The 19103-nt window shown below is 56.4% G+C and overlaps 2 protein-coding genes and 1 long non-coding RNA gene across 4 annotated transcripts; 2 read left to right on the top strand and 1 right to left on the bottom strand.

The window, feature by feature from the left end:
* Positions 1-217: 217 nt before the first annotated feature.
* LOC125132540 (uncharacterized) lies at positions 218-13072 on the bottom strand. The gene is made up of 2 exons (XR_007136272.1): positions 12936-13072; positions 218-499 (listed from the first exon to the last, which is right to left on the bottom strand). It is a non-coding gene; the product is annotated as an uncharacterized LOC125132540 (long non-coding RNA).
* Positions 6734-12653, top strand: CA11 (carbonic anhydrase 11). Of its 2 annotated transcripts, none has more exons than XM_047789899.1 (9): positions 6734-7358; positions 7449-7523; positions 8277-8419; positions 10258-10443; positions 10681-10776; positions 10905-10977; positions 11079-11233; positions 11488-11653; positions 12454-12581. In XM_047789899.1, the coding sequence occupies exons 1-9, from the start codon at positions 7292-7294 to the stop codon at positions 12477-12479; spliced, it is 987 nt and encodes a 328-aa protein (XP_047645855.1). In that variant the 5' UTR covers positions 6734-7291; the 3' UTR covers positions 12480-12581. The 2 variants fall into 2 exon arrangements, with proteins under 2 accessions (XP_047645855.1, XP_047645854.1); XM_047789898.1 differs by having other exon boundaries at positions 7241-7358; positions 11448-11653; positions 12454-12653.
* A 518-nt stretch (positions 13073-13590) lies between the features above and the next one.
* DBP (D-box binding PAR bZIP transcription factor) lies at positions 13591-19072 on the top strand. Its single transcript, XM_047789900.1, has 4 exons — positions 13591-13741; positions 14611-15021; positions 16800-17011; positions 18575-19072. The coding sequence occupies exons 1-4, from the start codon at positions 13603-13605 to the stop codon at positions 18788-18790; spliced, it is 978 nt and encodes a 325-aa protein (XP_047645856.1). The 5' UTR covers positions 13591-13602; the 3' UTR covers positions 18791-19072.
* The last annotated feature ends 31 nt before the right edge of the window (positions 19073-19103 follow it).

Genomic DNA, 19103 nt, shown 5'->3' with positions numbered 1-19103 from the left:
GTAGGCCAGCACCTGTAGCTCCGATTCGACCCCTAGCCTGGGAACCTCCACATGCCGTGGGTGCAGCCCTAAAAGGACAAAAGACAAACAAAAAAAAAGTAAAAAAATAAAAATGCTGAATAAGTGGGCTATCATTGTATCCATTATACAGATGAAGAAATTGAGGTTCCTAAGAGGACTTCACCTTGAGATGGGGGTAGGGATTCAAACCGACATATGCTTTGGTTGGAATCTTTTTAATCACTTCTTCCATAAAGGAACTAACAGAGGTGAGAGACTTAGCAACCGTCACACAGCAGGTAGCTGGCACTCAAACTTAGTTCTCCCCAGCTGAGCTTATCCAACCAGTAGCCACATGGGTGGTTAGTGTATCAGGCAGAGCAGATAAAGAACATATCCATCATCGCAGAAACTTCTATCGGATGGCGCCACTCTAGGGGTCAGTTTCATGAAGCCAGACCTCCTGAGTTCAAATTCCTCTCTGTCCCTGTTTTCCCATCTGTAAATGGAGATAGTGACATGATAAGAGGAAGTAACTCACAGGGCATATTAGGAGGATGAGATGAATTAGTTCGTGTATGTAATGGGCTCAGGACAGTGCCTGGCACAGAGTAAGAGCCCTTGGGGTCTGTTTTATTATTTAAATGCCTGGCGGCCACATATCCCCCAGGAGAGGCAAACCGAGAAGGTGGCAACAACACAGACCTGAAGGATGTGGCTGGGCTCCCTGGGGGAGTGGGAGTTGAGAGCAGGGAGGGAGGGGTGAGGCAGCCAAGCGGGGCTGTGGGAACCACCCAGACCTGGAGAGTCCTGGCCCGGCTGCCTCCCACCCGGGGGCCGGGGAGGTGGGAGATGAAAGTGAGGAGGAGGGCAAGCCCCATATGTTCCTTATGACCCAAACTTTGTTCCCAGCGCCCGTGACGAATAGGCATGAAATCCACATCTGGGACCCACCTCCGGCCTGGCCATTCCCTCCCGCCCGTGGGCATCGAGCCCAGGCTGTCTTTGTGCTATAATGCAGCCAGCACAGGTGGCTTCCAGAACTCGTGAGAGGCCCCTGCCCAACTCAGCGTCGCCGACAGCTTCCTGGAAAAGCAGGCTCCTGATGTGCATAAGGACTAGGAATTTGCCCAGCAGAGGAGGCAGAAAGAAAGGCCCAGTTAGGAAGTTCCCTTGTGGCTCCGCGGTTTAAGGACTTGATGTTGTCTCTGGGAGGAGGCAGGTTCAGTCCCTGACCTGGCCCCATGTGTTAAGGATATGGCGTTGCCACCCAGTTAGGAGTTCCTTGGTGGCCTAGCAGTTAAGGATCTGGTGTTGTCACTGCTGCAGTGCGGGTTCAATCCCTGGCCAGGGAACTTCTGCAGCATTAAAAAAAGAAAGAAAGAAAGAAAGAAAGAAAGGCCCAGTTAGGGAAGTCCCATGGTAGTGCAGCAGTAACAAACCCGATTAGTATCCATGAGGATGTGGGTTTGATCCCTGGCCTTGCTCAGTGGGTTAAGGATCCACGGTTGCCATGAGCTGTGGTGTAGAGTGCAGACACAGTTCGGATCCTGTGTTGCTGCGCCTGTGGCACAGACTGGCTAGCTGCAGCTCTGATTCGCCCCCCGGCCTGGGAATCTTCATATGCTGCAGGTGCAGCCCTAAAAAGCAAAGCAAAGAAAACCTTTTTCATACCCATTTCTGAATGACTTCATTCATTCACCTATTCTTTGTTTCTTACGTGAATGAATACAATTGCATTCAGGATTGAACCCTGAACCTGGGCCGTGGTGTTGAAAGCACTGAATGCCCAGGGACCACCAGGGAATTGCCCCACTTAAGCTTTCACACAGCCCTGTCTCCTGAGTTCCCCCTGGGAAATGCTGGGTCCAAGACCTCAGTCACTCCCTGGACGTGCCCGGCGGTTGGGGGGGTGCTCCCAGTCTGGGACGGTGGGGTAGGGGAGGGAACAGTCACATTGCTGTGATGTGTATCGTGGAGGCAGCAGGGGCCCAGCCTGGGAGGTCAGGGAAGACTTCCTGGAGGAGGTGAGGCCCACCCTGGGCCTTGAAGGAAATCCAAGTATCTCCCAGGCAGACAGGAGGGGCTGAAATATCTAGGGAGAGACATCAGGAGCATCGGCTCATTCAAGCACGACCAATTTCTCTCCTGAGGACCACCCATGTCCTTTACGCAGGGTGATGCTGGGGACCCAGAGGTGGATCAGGCCTGGGCCCTTGAGGGAGGGCACACAGGGACATAGTCCTTCTCCTAAGGAGATCTGTGCTCTACTGGAGGTGGCACAGGCATTGGGAAGGTCCACAGCAGGCACAAACCCAGCCTAAAGGTGAGGGTGGGATTCCGGAACAAGGAGAGCCAAAGCGTAGGTAGAGCCCACTCTGCCTGCAGTGTTGGTCTGGCTTCTCTCCCTCCGTGGATCTCTGGCTCCTTCACCGGCTCTCCCTCTGGAGAGTTCCATGTTTTTTTCATTGTCTCCCCCCACCCCTGCGGCAGCTGCTGTAAAAAATTACCACTGTGGCTCAGTGGGTTAAGAACCCGACTAGTATCCATAAGGATTTGGGTTCGAAGATCCCTAGCCTCGGCATTGTCACAAGCTGAGGCATAGGCTCTGCCTCTGCTCAGATCTGGCATTGCTGTGGCTGTGGCTCAGACTGGCAGCTGCAGCTCAGATTCGACCCTGAGTCTGGGAACTTCCATATGCTGCAGGTGCAGCCCTAAAAAGGAAAAAACAAAAAAATACCACTCGGAGTCCCCTGGGGGCCCTAGTGGGTTAAAGATCAGGCATTGTCACTGCTGTGGTATGGGTTCAATCTCTGGCATGGGACATTCCAAATGCCGTGGGCACAGCCAAAAATAGTATGTCCACATTGGAGTTCCCGCTGTGGCACAACAGGATCAGTGGTGTCTTGGAAGCGCTGAGATGCAGGTTTGATCTGGCTGGGCACAGTGGGTTAAGGATCTGGCATTGAGGCAGTTGTAGATTAAGTCACAACTTTGGCTCAGATCTGATTCCTAGCCCAGGAACTCCATATGCCCAAAAAAAACCCCAAAAAACAAAAAAACAAAGAACAAAAAAAACAGCCCTATGCTTTGATTCTCTTCTGTTCAAGAGGAGGAGCCTAATGTCTTTCCCTTTGAGTGTGGGCTAGGCTTAGCGACTCACCTCCAATAAACAGAATAAAGTGGAAGTGATGGTGTGTGACTTTAGAGATTAGGTAAAAAAAGACACTGTTCTTGGAGCTCCTGCTGTGGCTCAGCGGGTTAGGAACCCGACTAGTATCCATGAAGATGCAGTTCGTTACCTAGCCTCGCTCAGTGGGTTAAGGATCCCAGTGTTGCCGCAAGATGCGGTATAGGTCACAGATGCAGCTTTGATCCCGCGTTGCTGGCTGTGGCTGTGGCGTAGGCTGGCAGCTGCAGCTCTGATTCGACCCCTAGCCTGGGAATTCGACCCCTAGCCAAAGGTGCAGCCCTAAAAAAAGCTCCCCCCCAAACCCCAAAACAAAACAAAGACATAGACTGAGTCTCCTAATTTCCTCTCCCCCTCCGGACCCCCCAGTCACTTGCTCTGAGAGGGAAGCCAGAAGCCATGCTGTGAGGACACCCAAGCTGTCGTATGGAGAGGCTCAGCCAGTAAGAGCTGAGGCCTCTGGCCAAGTGCCATGCAGGTGAGCTTGGAAGCAGTCTTCCAGCCCCAGTCAAGCCTTCAGATGACTGCAGCCCTGGCCAATAGCTTACTGCACCTGCATGAGAGACTCTGAGTTTTCTGTTATAATCTGAGCCAGAGCCGACCACCTAAACAGCTCCAAAAGACTTACCCCTCAGAAACTGTGAGACGATAAGCGTTGTTTGAAACCACTAAGTTTTAGGGTAATTTGTTTTGTGACAATGGGTAATGAATACATACCTTTCTTTTCTTTTTTCTTTTCTTTTTTTTTTTGTCTTTTTGCCTTTTCTAGGGCTGCTTCCCGCGGCATATGGAGGTTCCCAGGCTAGGGGTAGAATCGGAGCTGTAGCCGCCAGCCTACACCAGAGTCACAGCAATGCGGGATCCGAGCTGTGTCTGCAACCTACACCACAGCTCACGGCAACGCCTGGATCCTTAACCCACTGAACAAGGCCAGGGATTGAATCAGAAACCTCATGGTTCCTCATTGGATTCATTAACCACTGCACCACTACGGGAACTCCTGAATACTACCTTTCTTGTGTTTTCTGTTTTTTTTTTTTTTTTTTTTTTCTTTTTAGGGCCACATCTGCAGCATGTGGAGGTTCCCAGGCTACCGGTTGCATCGGAGCTACAGCTGCCGGCCTACACCACAGCCACAGCCACACCAGATCTGAGCCGTGTCTGCAACCTACACCACAGCTCACGCCAACCTGGATCCTGAACCCACTGAGCGAGGCCAGGGATTGAACCCACAACCTCGTGGTTACTAGGTGGATTCCTTTCTGCTGCGCCACAGTGGGAACTCCCGTGTCGCTCCAGTTTTGAGTCTCCTGAGCGTCTCTGTCTCCTTCCATCACGGGTGCTTGAACGTGCACTGCCACCTCTCTGTCTCTGAAGGCTCTGCTTTCTGATGCTTTAGTCTCTCCCTTTATGTCGGCAGATCTATCTCTGGGTCTCTCTCCCCCATCTGGGTCTGTCTCTGTCCATTAGTTGGTCTCTGTTGATACCTCTTCCTTTATGAGTGCCTCTGTGGGCACATGCCAGCTTCTTTCTCTGTCTCCTCCTCTCTCTGCCTCTTTCTTTCTTTTCTTTTCTTTTCTTTTTTTTTTTTTTTTGGTCTTTTTAGGGCCGCACCCACGGTAAATGGAGGTTCCCAGCCTAGGGGTGGAATAGGAGCTGTAGCCACCCGTCTACGCTACAGCCACAGCAATGCGGGATCAGAGCTGCGTCTGCGACCTACGCCGCAGCTGCTCACAGCAATACTGGATCCTTAACCCACTAATCGAGACCAGGGATCGAACCTGCATCTCCATGGATACTAGTCAGGCTTGTTAACCACTGAGCCACAACATGAACTCACTCTCTCTGCCTCTTGCTCTAGGTGAGTGTTTCTGCGTCAATCTCTCTCTTTTTTTATGGCTGACTCACAGTGTATGGAAGTTTCCAGGCCAGGGATTAAATCTCAGCTGGAGCTGTGACTTATGTATGTCTCCACTGCAACAATGCCACATCCTTATCCCACTGTGCTGGGCCAGGATCAAACCTGAAACTCCACAGCAGGTGACTCGAGCCACTGTAGTCAGATTCTTCTTCTGCCTTTTTTTTTTTTTTTTTTTTTTTTTTAGCTGCATCTGCAACATATGAAAGTTCTTGGGCCAGGGATTGAAACTGCACCACAACAGTGACCTGAGCTGCCAGTGACAATGCTGGGTCCCTAACCCGATGAGCCGCAAGGGCACTCCTGCAGACGGATTCTTTTTTTTCTTTTTTTTTTCTTTTTTTTTTTTTTTTGTCTTTTTGCAGCCACACCTGCAGCATTTGGAAGTTCCCAGGCGAAGGGTCTAATCAGAGATATAGCCACTGGACTACACCACAGCCACAGCAACACGGGATCTGAGCCACGTGTGCAACCTACACCACAGCTCAGACAACAATGGATCCTTAACCCATGGAGCGAGGCCAGGGATTGAACCTATGTCCTCATGGATACTAGTCGGGTGCGTTAACCACTGAGGCATGACCAGAACTCCTGCAGTCAGATTTTTAACCCACTGTGTCACAGCAGTAATTCTGTCTGTGTCTCTCTGTCTTGAGATCTTTTTCTGTTTCTGCCCCTCCCCACCCACCTCGGGCCTGGCATCTTGCTCATCCATCTCTAACCTGCAGTGTGCATCTCTCTGCTTCTATCTCTAAGTGTGTGTGTCTGTATCTCTTTCTCTGCCTCCACCTGTTATCTGTCTCATTCTGTATTTTTTTTTCTCCCTGTCATTCTGGGGGTCTCTGTCTCTGTGTATCTTATCAGTTTCTGCATCTCTTGCATTCACTGTATGTCCCAGGTCTCTCTCTCTCTTTCTCTCTTTCCCCCTCTCTCTGGTCTCCCGAGGCTGCACCCACCTCCCTGCCTGTTTATTTTCTACCCTGCGTCTCCTTCTGCCAAATCTCTCGATCTCAGGCTCCTCTTCCTCCTCAAGCCTCCGCAGCTCCCTGACCTCACCTCTGCTCTCTTGCCTCAGCCTCCCCGGCTCCTCCTCCTGCCTCCTCCCGCTCCCCCACTCTCTCTCCAAGTCTCTGCCTCCCCCTCCTGGTCAGCGGCCCACACCGCACTCCGGTCTCCCAGGGGATCCCCTAGCCGGGTTAAGGGAGCCCCTGGTGGAGGCTTGGGTGATGCATCGGGCGGGGGGCTGCAGGCGCTGTGCAGGCTCGCACCTGGGTCCCTGCGAGCTGGGGGATCCCGGATCCTCCAGGGCCAGTGGCCCTGAGCGTGGAGACACCCGAGGACTCTCCCAGCTCCACCTTAAGGCCCCCCCCCTTCCCCCTTCTGCGGAGGATGGAAACTGCCAGCTCTTGGGCCCCAGGTGTCCGGGCCACCCCCGCCCCCGTGGCCCCAGCGCGGCTGGGATCTGGGGACGAGTCCCCCCCCCCCCCCCAACGACCCCTCTACCTGCCCCCGGGAGTACTCCCTCCACCACCACCCACACACACCAGCCCAGGGAGGGGTGCTCGCTGCTGTGAGAGCCCCCCCCAACAGAAAAATTAAATAACAGCAAGAGAGAGAAGGGGGGGAGGGAGAAGAGCGAGACAGAGAAACAGAAGAGGCAGGAGAGGAGGAGGTGGGGGGAGAGAGAGAGAGGGGAGCGGGAGGCCGAGAGGGAGAGAGTGAGGAGGAGAAGAAGGGGAGAAGGAAGAGGCAGGAGCAGAGGAGGGAGAGAGGGAGGAGGAGGAGGTGAGAGAAGCAGGATGGAGACATGGAGTTAGGAGGCTGGGGAGAGCTTAATGAAAAGAGAGCGAAGAGGGGGGTGTGGGTTAGAAGCCCAGGGGTAACCCGAGGGAAAAGCGGAAGGCAGAGGAGAGGAGTAGGAAGACCGGGAGACAGAGGGAGACTCGAGGGCTTGGGAAGAGAGGCGAGGAAGGAGACACGCCGCCGAGAAGGAGCAGGGGAGTGGGTGGGGTAGGGGGGTCTCAGTCCCCGGCTGCCTCAGAAATTAGGAACTGGGGCTCCCCGTGTGGAGGAGAGGAAGGCTGCAAGTCCTCGGGGGGGTCGGGGTTCCACAGAGAAGGGAAGGAGCTGGGGGGTGGGGGGTCAGGGCATTGGGATAGGGGTCGCCCCGAGGCTTCCCCGGGATGGGGGGTGCAGCTCGTCTGAGCGCCCCTCGAGCGCTGGTACTCTGGGCAGTACTGGGGGCGGCAGGTAAGGCCTGGGGGGGTCGGGGCAGGAGCCCCTGAGGGAGGGGTGGAGGTGGGGTGTCCAGGAGAGGGTTTCAAGCCGCTGTCTCCCCAGCTCACATCGGACCCGCACCTGACCCAGAGGACTGGTGGAGCTACAAGGATAATCTCCAGGGAAACTTCGTGCCAGGTGCAGCCAGGGCGGGGACCCAGGCGTCTGGGCAGCCAGGCTTTCCTCCTGAGACCCCGGAGTCCGCTCCTCCCCTGCCCGCCCCCCCCCCCACGCCCCCGTCCCCAGGACCCAGGAGTCCTAGCCCCTTCCTTCCTCCCTCAGGAGGCCCAGCCTCTGACCCCCGGGTGGCTCAGCATGGGACATTATACATGCGCATTTCGAGTAGGGAGTGGGAGTGAGTGGAAGGCAAGGGAGTGTGGGGGTGGAAGAGTGTGCGTGTGCTTGCTGGGAAAGACCAGGTAGGTCCTGGCTCATACTGAGAACCAGAGGTTCGGCGGCCCGGTTCTCCGCCTGGTCCAGCCCTCTCTTGTAACTCCTTCTCCCCAGTACATTCATCAACCAGCTGTGGGATAAGGGAGACTGAAGAACTACAACTCCCATGGGCTCTGGGGCAAGCAGGCAGGGGATGGGTAGGCTGGCCACCCCCACAGACTGCTGGGAGTTGTAGTTTCTTCCCCAAAGACAATTGACGATAGGTTTGATCAAAGAGAGGCTTGGAGGTGTTGGGGGTAGGGGGGCGGTTTAGGAAACTCCTCTAAGAGTCTTCTAGGACCCAGGACTCTGCATTTCAGCCACCTCCTCCCTCAAAGTCAGGAGTCCAGATTCCCGGCCCTTCATCTCCCCGACCACAGCCTTCCCAGCAGATCCCAGCACTGAGATCTAGTCCCTACTTCTGACTCCCTTTCCTCCCTACCCCACCTCTGCTCCCAGGGCCTCCCTTCTGGGGCCTGGTGAATGCAGCCTGGAGTCTGTGTGCTGTGGGGAAGCGGCAGAGCCCTGTGGATGTGGAGCTGAAGAGGGTCCTTTACGACCCCTTTCTGCCCCCGCTGAGACTCAGCACTGGGGGAGAGAAGGTAAGTGGCTTGGTGGGAGGGGTTACCAAACCCCACTGGGCTTGAGTTGGGGTCGGGGGTGGGGCATGAGCTGGGAGGCTAGCCTGGGGTAAGGAGCCCTACACTGAGCAGAGAGGAGGCGCTGTCCACTCTTAAATGGATCCCTGATTCTTCCCTCTCCAAACATGGCCTCCTAGTCTTTCCATCTCTTGGAAGCAATGGTAAAACAGACCATCTCCCGTGCCAGGCACTGTTTTCGAACCTGATAAATCGTCTCATCTTCACAACAACTCCATGAAATAGATGCTATTGTTATCCTTATTTTAGGGATGCAGAAACTGAGGCACAGAGAGGTGAAGTCACTTGCCTGAGGTCACACAGCTAGAGAGTGCCAGGGCTGGGATTCAGACCTAGGCAGTGTGGTCCCAGAATCCATGCTCTTCCCTCCACTGCAATACTGTTTCTTATAAGAGCTGGCACCACCCTTCACTCAGTGGCCCCAGCCAAGTCTCCAGCTCTTCCCCCTCCCATTTCCTCCCTCACTCCCTCTTGCTACCGGTGCCCTTTCTAGCCTACCTGCTAAATAGCATTTCACTTCTGGTCTCTCCACTGCCATCATCTTGCACCTGGATTGGTGCCATAGAATCCCTGCTGGCCTGCTTCTCTGCCTCCTGCAATCCATTCTCCATCCCACAGCTAGAGAGATGTTTAAAAACACAAACTGGATCATACCACTCTCGGGCTCAAAATCCTTCTATTAGGATGTCGTAACAGCAAACACTTATACAGTATTTACCGTGTGCCCCGCACTGTGCCAAATGTGTTACATATATATTCAATTATTGAAATAAAAATACAAAGTGCCCCATTGTTGCTCACAAGGCCCTGCACCATCTGGCTCCCATCACCACTCTCTCCTTTGCTCACTAGGCTCTGGTCCCACTGGCTTCTTCTTCTTCTTCTTCTTTTTTTTTTTGGCTTTTTGGGGCCGCACTCGCGGCATATGGAGGTTGCCAGGCTAGGGGTCTAATCGGAGCTACAGCTGCCAACCTACAGCACAGCCACAGCAACACCAGATCCAAGCCTCATCCATTACCTACACCACAGCTCACGGCAACGCTGATCCTTAACCCACTGAGCAAGGCCAGGGACGGAACCTGCAACCTCATGGTTCCTAGTCGGATTTGTTTCTGCTGCGCCATGACGGGAACGCCTCCCACTGGCTTCTAAAATAGGCTACCTCAGGGCCTTTGCACTTGCTGTTCCCTCCTCTGGAATGCCCTTCTCCCTGCTCCTTGCAATGAACTCCTCCTTATCCTTCAGGTCTCTGTTCAAATGTCACTTTCTCTTGGAAATCTTTCCTGACATCCTACCCCCACCCCAATCTAGAATGCTCTCCCCAGCAGGAGCAGGGGAGGTAATTAATTAAGCATATGATTCAGTATTTTTTTGGCCACACCCCCAACATGTGGAAGTTCCCAGGCCAGGGATCGAATCAGAGCTATAGCAGTGAAAACCCCAGATGCTTAACCTGCTAGGCCACCAGGGAACTCCCTATGATTCAATATTTTTTGTCTCTCTCCCTCCATTGCAACAGTTCCATGAGGCCCAGGACTTTTGTTTTCTTGTTCATTGCTCTGTTCCTGACATCCATGGTACCTAACGGCAGCTCCATAAATATTTGTTAATGAAATAAGGTCGCTGATATTGGGCACCTACCATGGACCAGCACCGAGCCTGGAAAGTGGCTGGTGTTCCAACTATGCTGAAGGACGAATGGGTTGCTGGCAGAGGGGAGAGGAGGTGTAGGGAAAAGGACTTCTCTCTGCAGCCCCATGACGCCTCCACCTCTCCCACAGCTCCGGGGCACCCTGTACAATACTGGTCGACACGTCTCCTTCCTGCCTGCACCCCGGCCCGTGGTCAATGTGTCAGGGGGGCCCCTCCTTTATAGCCACCGGCTCAGCGAACTGCGGCTGCTATTTGGAGCACGTGACGGAGGTGGCTCGGAACACCAGATCAACCACCAGGGGTTCTCTGCTGAGGTGGTAGCCGCTAACCTCTGACCCCCGACCTTCGCCCTGAGTCAACCCAGTTCTTCTCCCCTCCCCCTTCCTCTTCCTGCCTCACCCCATCCTCCTCCACAGCATTCCCCCCCGCATTCCCCCCCACCCCCGGGGCACTCATCCTGAACCAGACTTGGGACCCCAAAGGACCAGAGCTGTACCCGCTCTCTCCTCCCCTTCTGCTGGGGGACCCCACTCTCTGTGCTCCCCTCCCAGGTGCAGCTCATCCACTTCAACCAAGAGCTCTACGGGAACCTCAGTGCCGCCTCCCGGGGCCCCAATGGCCTGGCCATTCTCAGCCTCTTTGTCAATGTGAGCCCAGGCAAGACTCTGGAGGGAGGGAGGGGCTGGAACCTGGGGTCTCTGAAGAGGGGAGCTGGGGTCCCTGGGGGAGGAAGGGATTCTGGGTGCCTGTCGCTTCACCTCTTACCTCCGCACAGGTGGCTGGTAACTCAAACCCATTCCTCAGCCGCCTCCTTAACCGTGACACCATCACCCGCATCTCCTACAAGAGTAAGTCCCTGGGCACTGGGGGGTGGGGGGTGCGGGCGGGGGTGCACATGGGGCCGTTCTCCAGGGGCACCGCTCTTCACACCCGCCTCATATTCCTGCAGATGATGCCTACTTTCTTCAAGACCTGAGCCTGGAGCTCCTATTCCCCGAATCCTTTGGCTTCATCACCTATCAGGGCTCTCTCAGCACCCCTCCCTGCTCTGAGACTGTTACCTGGATCCTCATTGACAGGGCCCTCAATATCACCTCCCTCCAGGTGACCCTGTCAGCTCATTCCCCCTCCCTGCCACCCCCAGCCCCTTCCTTGGCCTGGGTGTCCCCTCGCTTCACCTCCCCTCGGGGACAGAGAACTGGAGGGGACTGAGGGTCTGGCAATCCTTGGTGGGGGGTGGGGTGGGGCTGAGCAAGACCCTGCCCACCTGCTCCCAGGAGCGGGGGTTTTCTGTGATGCCAGCAGGGCCATTCATTAGTCACTTCCAGGTTCCCACCCCCCCTCGCCCTCCTCGGCAGATGCACTCCCTGAGACTCCTGAGCCAGAATCCTCCGTCCCAGATCTTCCAGAGCCTCAGTGGGAACGGCCGGCCCCTGCAGCCCTTGGCCCACAGGGCCTTGAGGGGCAACAGGGACCCCAGGCACCCCGAGAGGCGCTGCCGAGGCCCCAACTACCGCCTGCATGGTATGATCCAGTATGCACCCCCTCCACGTCTTGGTCTAACCCGCCTATGTGTCTGTCTCCCCTTGGTGTCTCAATATGATACAGTCCTACCCTTCTTTGCTGCTTCGTGTGATCCAGCCTCCTGAGCTCTCACTCGCTCTTTCTCCCTTCTCCATTTGTGTCAACGTGGTACAGCCCACCTCTCCGTCATAGACCATTGCTGGTCCATGATTTGTCTTTCCTCCTCACTGCTTGCGACTTGCAACTTGGTGTATAACCCGAACCCCCTGGCTTCCATGGGGGTACGATCAACTACTGGACCGTGGCTCCTGTTAAGGCTTTCCGAAATGGTATCGCCCGAATCCTTTCCGCTCTTTCCATGTGGTACAACCCTACGCTGGTCCAAAGTCTGACACCCCCTTCACTGAAAAACAACATGGTACAATCCCCTTCCCCTTCTACTTCCTCCTCTTGGTTCAGTCCAGTGATCTGACATCCACCTCTCTGGCTTCCCAACATGGTATAGCCTAGGCCTCCCCGTGAATACCGTCGCGTAGTTCAGCCTGATGCTGAAACTGGATGTCCCTGTGCCACCCTCCTGCTGCCTCCCTATGGTTCAGCCCACTGCCAGTTCGCAATCTGTCCTTTTCCCCTAGCTTCTCAAGCTGGTACATTCCAGTTTCCCCTTCGCAGCCTGCCTGTGGTATGGCCCGGCGCAGCCCGGCACCGCTACCCCGCCTCCTGCACGCCCCTGCACGCCCCCTGCACGGTGCCTCCTATCAGGCCCTAAACTAACGCCCCCCACCGGTTTCGTCTTACAGTGGATGGTGCCCCCCACGGTCGCTGAGACTCCCCATCGAGGATTGCGCCTGCCTTGCCCAAGCCTCCCCACAGAGGGAGGGAAGTCACCCCAAAACAAAGCTATTAAAGGGACAGAATACTTCCTGTATCTCAGTGGTCTGATTCTAGGCGTGGCGGGGAAGCATTTGGATATTAAAGAATAGCAGCCTTCTTCTAGAAACCAATCTCCCACTTCCTAAACCCCACTACTAGGGTTTTTGGCTTCCTTTTTCCAAAACAATCATTCGGATTTGTGGCTCCTTTAAGTGGCTCTTCTCCCGCGCCCCCCACCCTCTCACCCACCCTCCCAGTCAGGCAGCACGCGCAGAGCCATGTGCTTCCCCCTCCCGCCTGCCTCATTGGCCTGAACTGGGTCACGGTCCCGCCCCCAGCGCCGTTTCCCATTGGGCAAATGTAGGTCAGGGTCCCGCCTCCCTCCAAATGGCAAGGTAACTTCACTCACTGAGCCCCTTGCTCGCGCACTCCAGGCCTCAGCAGATCCAGGAGTCCCATTGGCTGTGGGTCTCGAGTGGTCGAGACGCGATTGGCCTGCGCTTTCAGCGGGAGGGAGGCACGCGGCTGGGGTGCAAGGCCTGAGAGTCCGGCGGGGCCAAGAGGGGGGATGCGCGCTGTGGCGTCGGGTGTTTTGGTTTGGCTTTTTTTTTTTTTCCGCGAAAGAAGTTTGCTTTGGCCACGCCTCAAGGCAGCCGCCTCCTCCTGCCCTCTCCCCCGCCCCTCCGCGCACACCTCTTGGTGCAGATTGCAAAGCTCCTTCCTTAGAGAGAGCTGCAGATTTTGCAAGAGCCAGGCTCGCCCACCTTGTAGGAGCGCCTTGTGTCCCCTTGAGCCCTCGGTTGCAAAGAGCTGGCCGCCTGATTTGATCACCCCCTCACCCAGACTGTATGGTCTCCTGGGACCCTCTTGAGTTGCACATTTCTGCACCGAGGACTGCAAATCCCCATCGCTCCTAGGACTTGCAGTGTTCTGGAGACTGGAGACTGGAGGCTTGCAAGCTACTTTCGCCCGCCCCTGGGCAGACACCCGCCTGAACCACAGGAGTGTGCCGCTGACTGGCAAGCCAGCTCTTCGCCTCTCCATGAGCCCGTGAGCCTGCGGGCAGGTGCCGGGCGATGGCGCGGCCCGTGAGCGACAGGACCCCGGCCCCCCTGCTGCTGGGCGGCCCGGCCGGGGCCCCCCCTGGCGGGGGAGCGCTGCTTGGGTTGCGGAGCCTTCTGCAGGGGACCAGCAAGCCCAAAGAGCCAACCAGCTGTGAGTTCTAGCCCCCACCTCCCCAGCTCTTAGGGACTCCAGTGCCGGGAGGGTCCACAGATACCTCCTACGTGCCCAGAGTCCACCCTTCCAACCTTTATCTACCCCAATACTTAGGTGTTTAAGCCCCTAGATCCCTCAGCACCCAGGACCCAAAAGTACCGGCTTTCAAGCCCGTCCACCCCGAGGACTCGAGACTCTAGGCCCCAGCCCCCTGTTTCTTGTGGTTCCGAGAGTCTTGGACTCTTGGGGTCGAGGGAGAAGGGAGGGGGGTGTGTCGGATGCTCACACGGTAGTTACACGGGCTTGGGCGGAGCCTCCTGGGGTCACATGGAGTCTAGGGACGAGGAATGTGCCCCAGAAATAGAACCCTTCCTGACCCTTACGGGGGGGGGGAGATCGAGGAGAAAGGGGTACAGTGCGCGGGGCGTAGGGGGGTAATTACAGAAGAATTACAGAGCTGTCATTTTTTCTCTTACCTGCCCAACCCTCCACCTACCTCTCTTTGAACTTCTGTCCCCCTTCTATGTCCCTATCTCTTCTTGGGTCTCTGTCCCCATCTCTCTCTTTGCATCCATGTCCTCCCCTCTTTCTGGCTCTCTGTCCCTCTCTCTGTCTGTCGCCCCGTCTCTTGTCTTTTCTCTCTGGGTCTCTCTCCCTCTCTGAGCCTCTGTCCCCTCCTATCTCTGGGCCCTTGCCCTCCCTCTCTGATCTCTCCTCCACTTCTCTTCTGTCCCCTCTTTCTCTTCACCTCGGCGGTGTGGCTCTCTATCCCCTCGTTTCTCCTGTCTTTCTCCACTCGGAGACTCTTCTTCATCTCCATCTCCCTCTTCCTGCCCACCCTGCCCACTCTTTCCCTGGCCCCGAAGGTCTCCTGAAGGAAAAGGAGCGCAAAGCGGCCCCTCCGGCGGCCACGGTCCCGGGGCCGGGCCTGGAGCCCGCGGGTCCGGCGGATGCCTCAGCTGGGGCGGTGGTGGGCGGCGGGTCCCCGCGGGGACGCCCGGGGGCTGTGCCCGGCCCGGGTCTGTTGGCGCCGCTACTATGGGAGCGGACGCTGCCGTTCGGCGACGTGGAGTACGTGGACCTGGACGCCTTCCTGCTGGAGCACGGGCTCCCTCCCAGCCCGCCGCCCCCCGGCGGCCCGTCGCCAGCGCCCTCGCCCGTGCGCACGCCCACACCCTCCCCGGGGCCCGGTTCCTGCGGGTCGGCTTCCCCTCGCTCCTCGCCGGGGCACGCCCCCGCCCGGGCTGCCCTCGGGGCCGCCGGCGGCCACCGCGCAGGTGCGACGTCGGGGACGGGGCGGGGCCCTAGTTGGGCGGGGCTTGGACTCCAGGGGGCGGGGCTGTGCTACACTGGGGGTCGGGAAGGTGGGACTGAGGTTGCACGCCCCATTGCTGGGGTCCCCTATTCGGGGGATGCCGAGAGAGGAGTCCGGATCCTGTGTTCCCTCATAGATCAGGGAATGGGTCTCCTGAACCCCTAGGAGGTGAGGGACTTAGGATCCCAAATTCCAGAAAGTCTGCCCAGTGGTGAGGTTGTGTGTAGACTTTTACGCGGGACGTAAGGACAAAGGGTCTGGACACTCGAGGAGTCGAGACTGGGACCCCGGAACACTGGAGTTATTTATTGGGGAGTGGACTGCGCCCCAGAATCTGGGCCCGGAAACGTCGGAGCTGGAGTAGGACCGGAACTCCTAGGCTCCCTACCATGGAGAGGGAGAGGGTGAGGGCTGGGCGCAAGGGACTGGCCGCCCTGGCTCCTGGTTCCCCCCTGTGGAGAAGGGCTCGCGCCCCGGTTCCCGGAATCCTTCAGAAGAGATCTTCATTCTAAGACTCCCATTGGGGCAAGGACCGAGCTTTCTATATTCCTGGGAAAGGAAGGGCTTGGGGTCTGTACCCTAGTGGCAAAGGCTTTGGGTGCCTGAGCAGATCTAGGGAGCCGATTCTCGAGTGTTCCTGGCGAGCAAAGGGGTCTGGATCGTTGGAGGTTGAGAAGTTCGAGCTGAGAGACCCCAGGGAGCAAAAGGAAAAGTGTGATCCCTCGGGCACCAAGGGGTTGCCGGGGGCGGACTTCGGGTCGGGGGTTCCTGGACACACCTGCTCTTGGCTAGACCTCCAGGCACAACCAGGGCCCTCCCTTTCCCAGCCGCACATTCCCGCTCCACGTGAGTCCTTTCCTCCCGCCTGCTTGCTTCGCGCTTCGCGCACGCGCGGTCACGCAGGAGGGGGCGGGGACTGGGGAACGTGAGGGCGCTAGTGGAGGCGGGGTTGGGGGGGGACGGAAGGGGGGCGGGGCGGGAAAGCAGGCGCTGGCACGTGACTGGGCCCTGAACCCGTGTCCTCAGTTGTCCCCGGCTGGCTCGCTCTTAAAGGTACAGACCGCCCTTCTGTTTAAAGCACCGTCCTGGCACTTTAGAGCAGTTTATCCTGCTCGTCCCTAACTTTGCAGCTATAGCTCTTAAGAAGCTACCTTGAACTTGTCGGTGCATTTAATTTCCTTTCCCTGAACAGCCTGGGATCTAGGCTTTGGTTGGATATTCAGTTAAAAGGGGTTAACCTATAGGAATCTACCACTGTGACCCTGAAGTTTTAGAAGCAATAGTTCAGGTTCCCGCGTCACTTAGGCCAAGCCATGCATGATTGTGCCTGTTTCTGTGTGTAAAAGTGGAGTTGGTTCCCTGATTTATTTTTTTCGTTTTTCTTTTTTTTTGCTTTTTAGGGCCACACCCATGGCATATTGGAAGTTCCCAGGCTAGGGGTCAAATGGGAGCTGTAGCTCCTGGGCTACACCACAGCCACAGCAACGCGGGATCCTTAACCCCCTGAGGGGTCCGGGGATCGAACCCGCATCTTCAAGGGTCCTGGTCGGTTTCATTAACTGTTGAGCCACGAAGACAACACCGGTTCCCTGATTTATGAGCATCTTCATGGCTTAGGGAAGGTTGATCTCTGGCAGGCTTTTTTGTTGGACCTCACAAGAGCCTTCCTTGTAGTGAATATGCTAGCCTTCCTTGTAGTGAATATGCACCCACTCAGTTGGCACATTCTATTTCTCCAAGGCCTGACCTCTCGGGACACACCCAGCCCTGTGGATCCAGACACCGTGGAGGTGCTGATGACCTTTGAACCCGACCCAGCTGATTTAGCCCTGTCAAGCATTCCCGGCCATGAGACCTTTGACCCTCGGAGACATCGCTTCTCAGAGGAGGAACTTAAGCCCCAGCCAATCATGAAGAAGGCACGGAAGATCCAGGTACCAGAGGAGCAGAAGGTGAGCTGGGTTGGGTGTGGGACCCAGGCTTGGCAAGGGTGAGCCCAACAGCCAGGGATGGCAACTTCCTTGCAGTCAGACCTGGATTTCTCACTGGGGTTAGGTCTCATGTTCTTCTAACCTACAGCCAAGGACCAGTCCTCTTTGGCCATAGGCTGCACAAGGGCAGAGGTTTGGGCTTGAGATTTGTGAAAATGTATTTGTGTAGGACCCAGATGCAGCCAGCCCTGCTTGGAGTAAGGACTGTACAGGCTTGGAGCTTCCCCTATCAGATGGACCAAAAACTGTCAGTGGGGCAGGCTTCAGAGTCTACCAGCGTCAGTTACTAAGGACAGCATCCTTTAGGAGTCTGGTATCGGCCTGTTTCCTCTGAGCAGTCGGCCTGTTTCTTCTGAGCCGTCTTCTGCGCAGGCTGGAATTGACCTGTGGGTTTAATCTGTGATTCGGGACATCCTTCAGGGCAATTACATCTGCCTAGGATGAAGACTTTGTCAGCCTTCTAGGGCTAGTTTCCTGGGCCTGAAATACTCACTGGTCAGAGGCCTCAGGTTCTCAGTAGCAGCCAGGGCCACATTCTCAGTGGCCATATCTCTCTAGCATTCTGCCTTTGCCACTTCTGGGATCTTCTCTTCTCTAACAAGAGGTGCCTGGGCTTGTTTCATAGACTTTGCCATGTTTTTATGTAAGACAACTACTTGAAGCAGTGAGTACTGGCCTATAAACCAAATCTAGACTAGCAGCTTCTCCTGCCACGGGGCCCTGTTGCTAGGGACTGGATTTACCTTAGTGAGCGGGGACTAGGCTTTAATGAAACGGGGTTGGACGGGCATCTTTTGGAGCTCTAGATGGGCCTTGTTATTGAAGGACTGGAGAACTCTCTACAGAATGATGTGGGGAGCTCTCAGGATAGACCCCTTTGCAGCCAGGGACTGTTGGGCAGCTGCCTGGCCTCTCTTCAAAGTCAGAGACTGGCTGTGACGGTTGGGACCACTTAGACCTCACTTTTGTGTGCTGAGGAAGGATGAGGTTGCCGTGGCAACTCGGTCAAAGAGTCCCAGCCCTGGAAGGATTTTTGGGGACACCGGACCCCATCACTAGGAAGCCTAGGCTTTCCTTAGCAACCAGGATCTGGAAAGGTGGTGTATAGGGCAGTGCTTTTTGTTGGGGGAAGCCCGCAGACCCTGAAGGCCTTGTTGCTAGGGAACAAGCACCCTTAGCAAACCAGGAGCTAATTGCAGGCCATTTGTCAAGTGAACAGAGCTTAGGACTGCTTTGCTCCGTGGGCACCGGAAGCTCAGTTGCCTGGGGTGAGAGGCCATCTCATGCCTTAGCTATTGCTAGGGGGCCTCCTGCTCTCCTTTGCAACAAGGCCCTAAAAGACCAGACCCTTGGGTACCATCTTGGGGAGACCTGGTATCCTTTAGGCCCATTGCTGGGTGAGAAGCAGCCCCAGGGGTCTCTTGGATGCGTTCGGGTCTTTGGAGAAACGAGCAAAGCTGTTCTTCATTTCCCCCGCCGGGGCTGGGCCCCCCTCCGGACCTCAGTGCTTTCCCACCCTCCCAGGATGAGAAATATTGGAGCCGGCGGTACAAGAACAACGAGGCAGCCAAGCGGTCTCGCGATGCCCGGAGGCTCAAGGAGAACCAGATATCTGTGCGGGCGGCCTTCCTGGAAAAGGAGAATGCCCTGCTGCGGCAGGAGGTGGTGGCCGTGCGCCAGGAGCTGTCCCACTACCGCGCCGTGCTGTCCCGCTACCAGGCCCAGCACGGAGCCCTGTGAGGCCGCCTCCACTCCCACCAGGTGGAGCTCTCCTCCCTGTTGCTCAGACTTGCGCCCTGACGCCCTCTTCCCTCCCCGCCCTGTGGCCCACGGGCTGGCCAGCTGGGTGCCCCAGGGACGTAATGATGCAGATAAATACATTTATATTTTTAAGAAAAAGCGAGCCTCCCCCCTCCCTCGCGGGGGCGGGGAGGGTCCTCTGTGTGTGCTCCTGGCACGTTGGGGACCCCATCCTCCCACCGCCTCCGTTAACACGATCCTGAATAAATCTTGAGAACCCTAGAGCCAGCTGTCGTGGGGGAGGAGGCAACTC

This window comes from Phacochoerus africanus, chromosome 8, assembly GCF_016906955.1.
Source record: "Phacochoerus africanus isolate WHEZ1 chromosome 8, ROS_Pafr_v1, whole genome shotgun sequence".
Lineage (NCBI taxonomy): Eukaryota > Metazoa > Chordata > Mammalia > Artiodactyla > Suidae > Phacochoerus > Phacochoerus africanus.
This window is presented reverse-complemented; position numbering and strand designations above follow the sequence as displayed.

Coding starts and splice junctions, on each gene's coding strand:
- CA11 (XM_047789898.1), top strand. CDS start 7,292: ATGGGGGGTGCAGCTCGTCTGAGCGCCCCTCGAGCGCTGGTACTCTGG. Junction 7,359..7,448: donor GGCAGTACTGGGGGCGGCAG/GTAAGGCCTGGG, acceptor CTGTCTCCCCAG/CTCACATCGGACCCGCACCT. Junction 10,777..10,904: donor TTCTCAGCCTCTTTGTCAAT/GTGAGCCCAGGC, acceptor ACCTCCGCACAG/GTGGCTGGTAACTCAAACCC.
- DBP (XM_047789900.1), top strand. CDS start 13,603: ATGGCGCGGCCCGTGAGCGACAGGACCCCGGCCCCCCTGCTGCTGGGC. Junction 15,022..16,799: donor CGCCGGCGGCCACCGCGCAG/GTGCGACGTCGG, acceptor TATTTCTCCAAG/GCCTGACCTCTCGGGACACA. Junction 17,012..18,574: donor AGGTACCAGAGGAGCAGAAG/GTGAGCTGGGTT, acceptor CCACCCTCCCAG/GATGAGAAATATTGGAGCCG.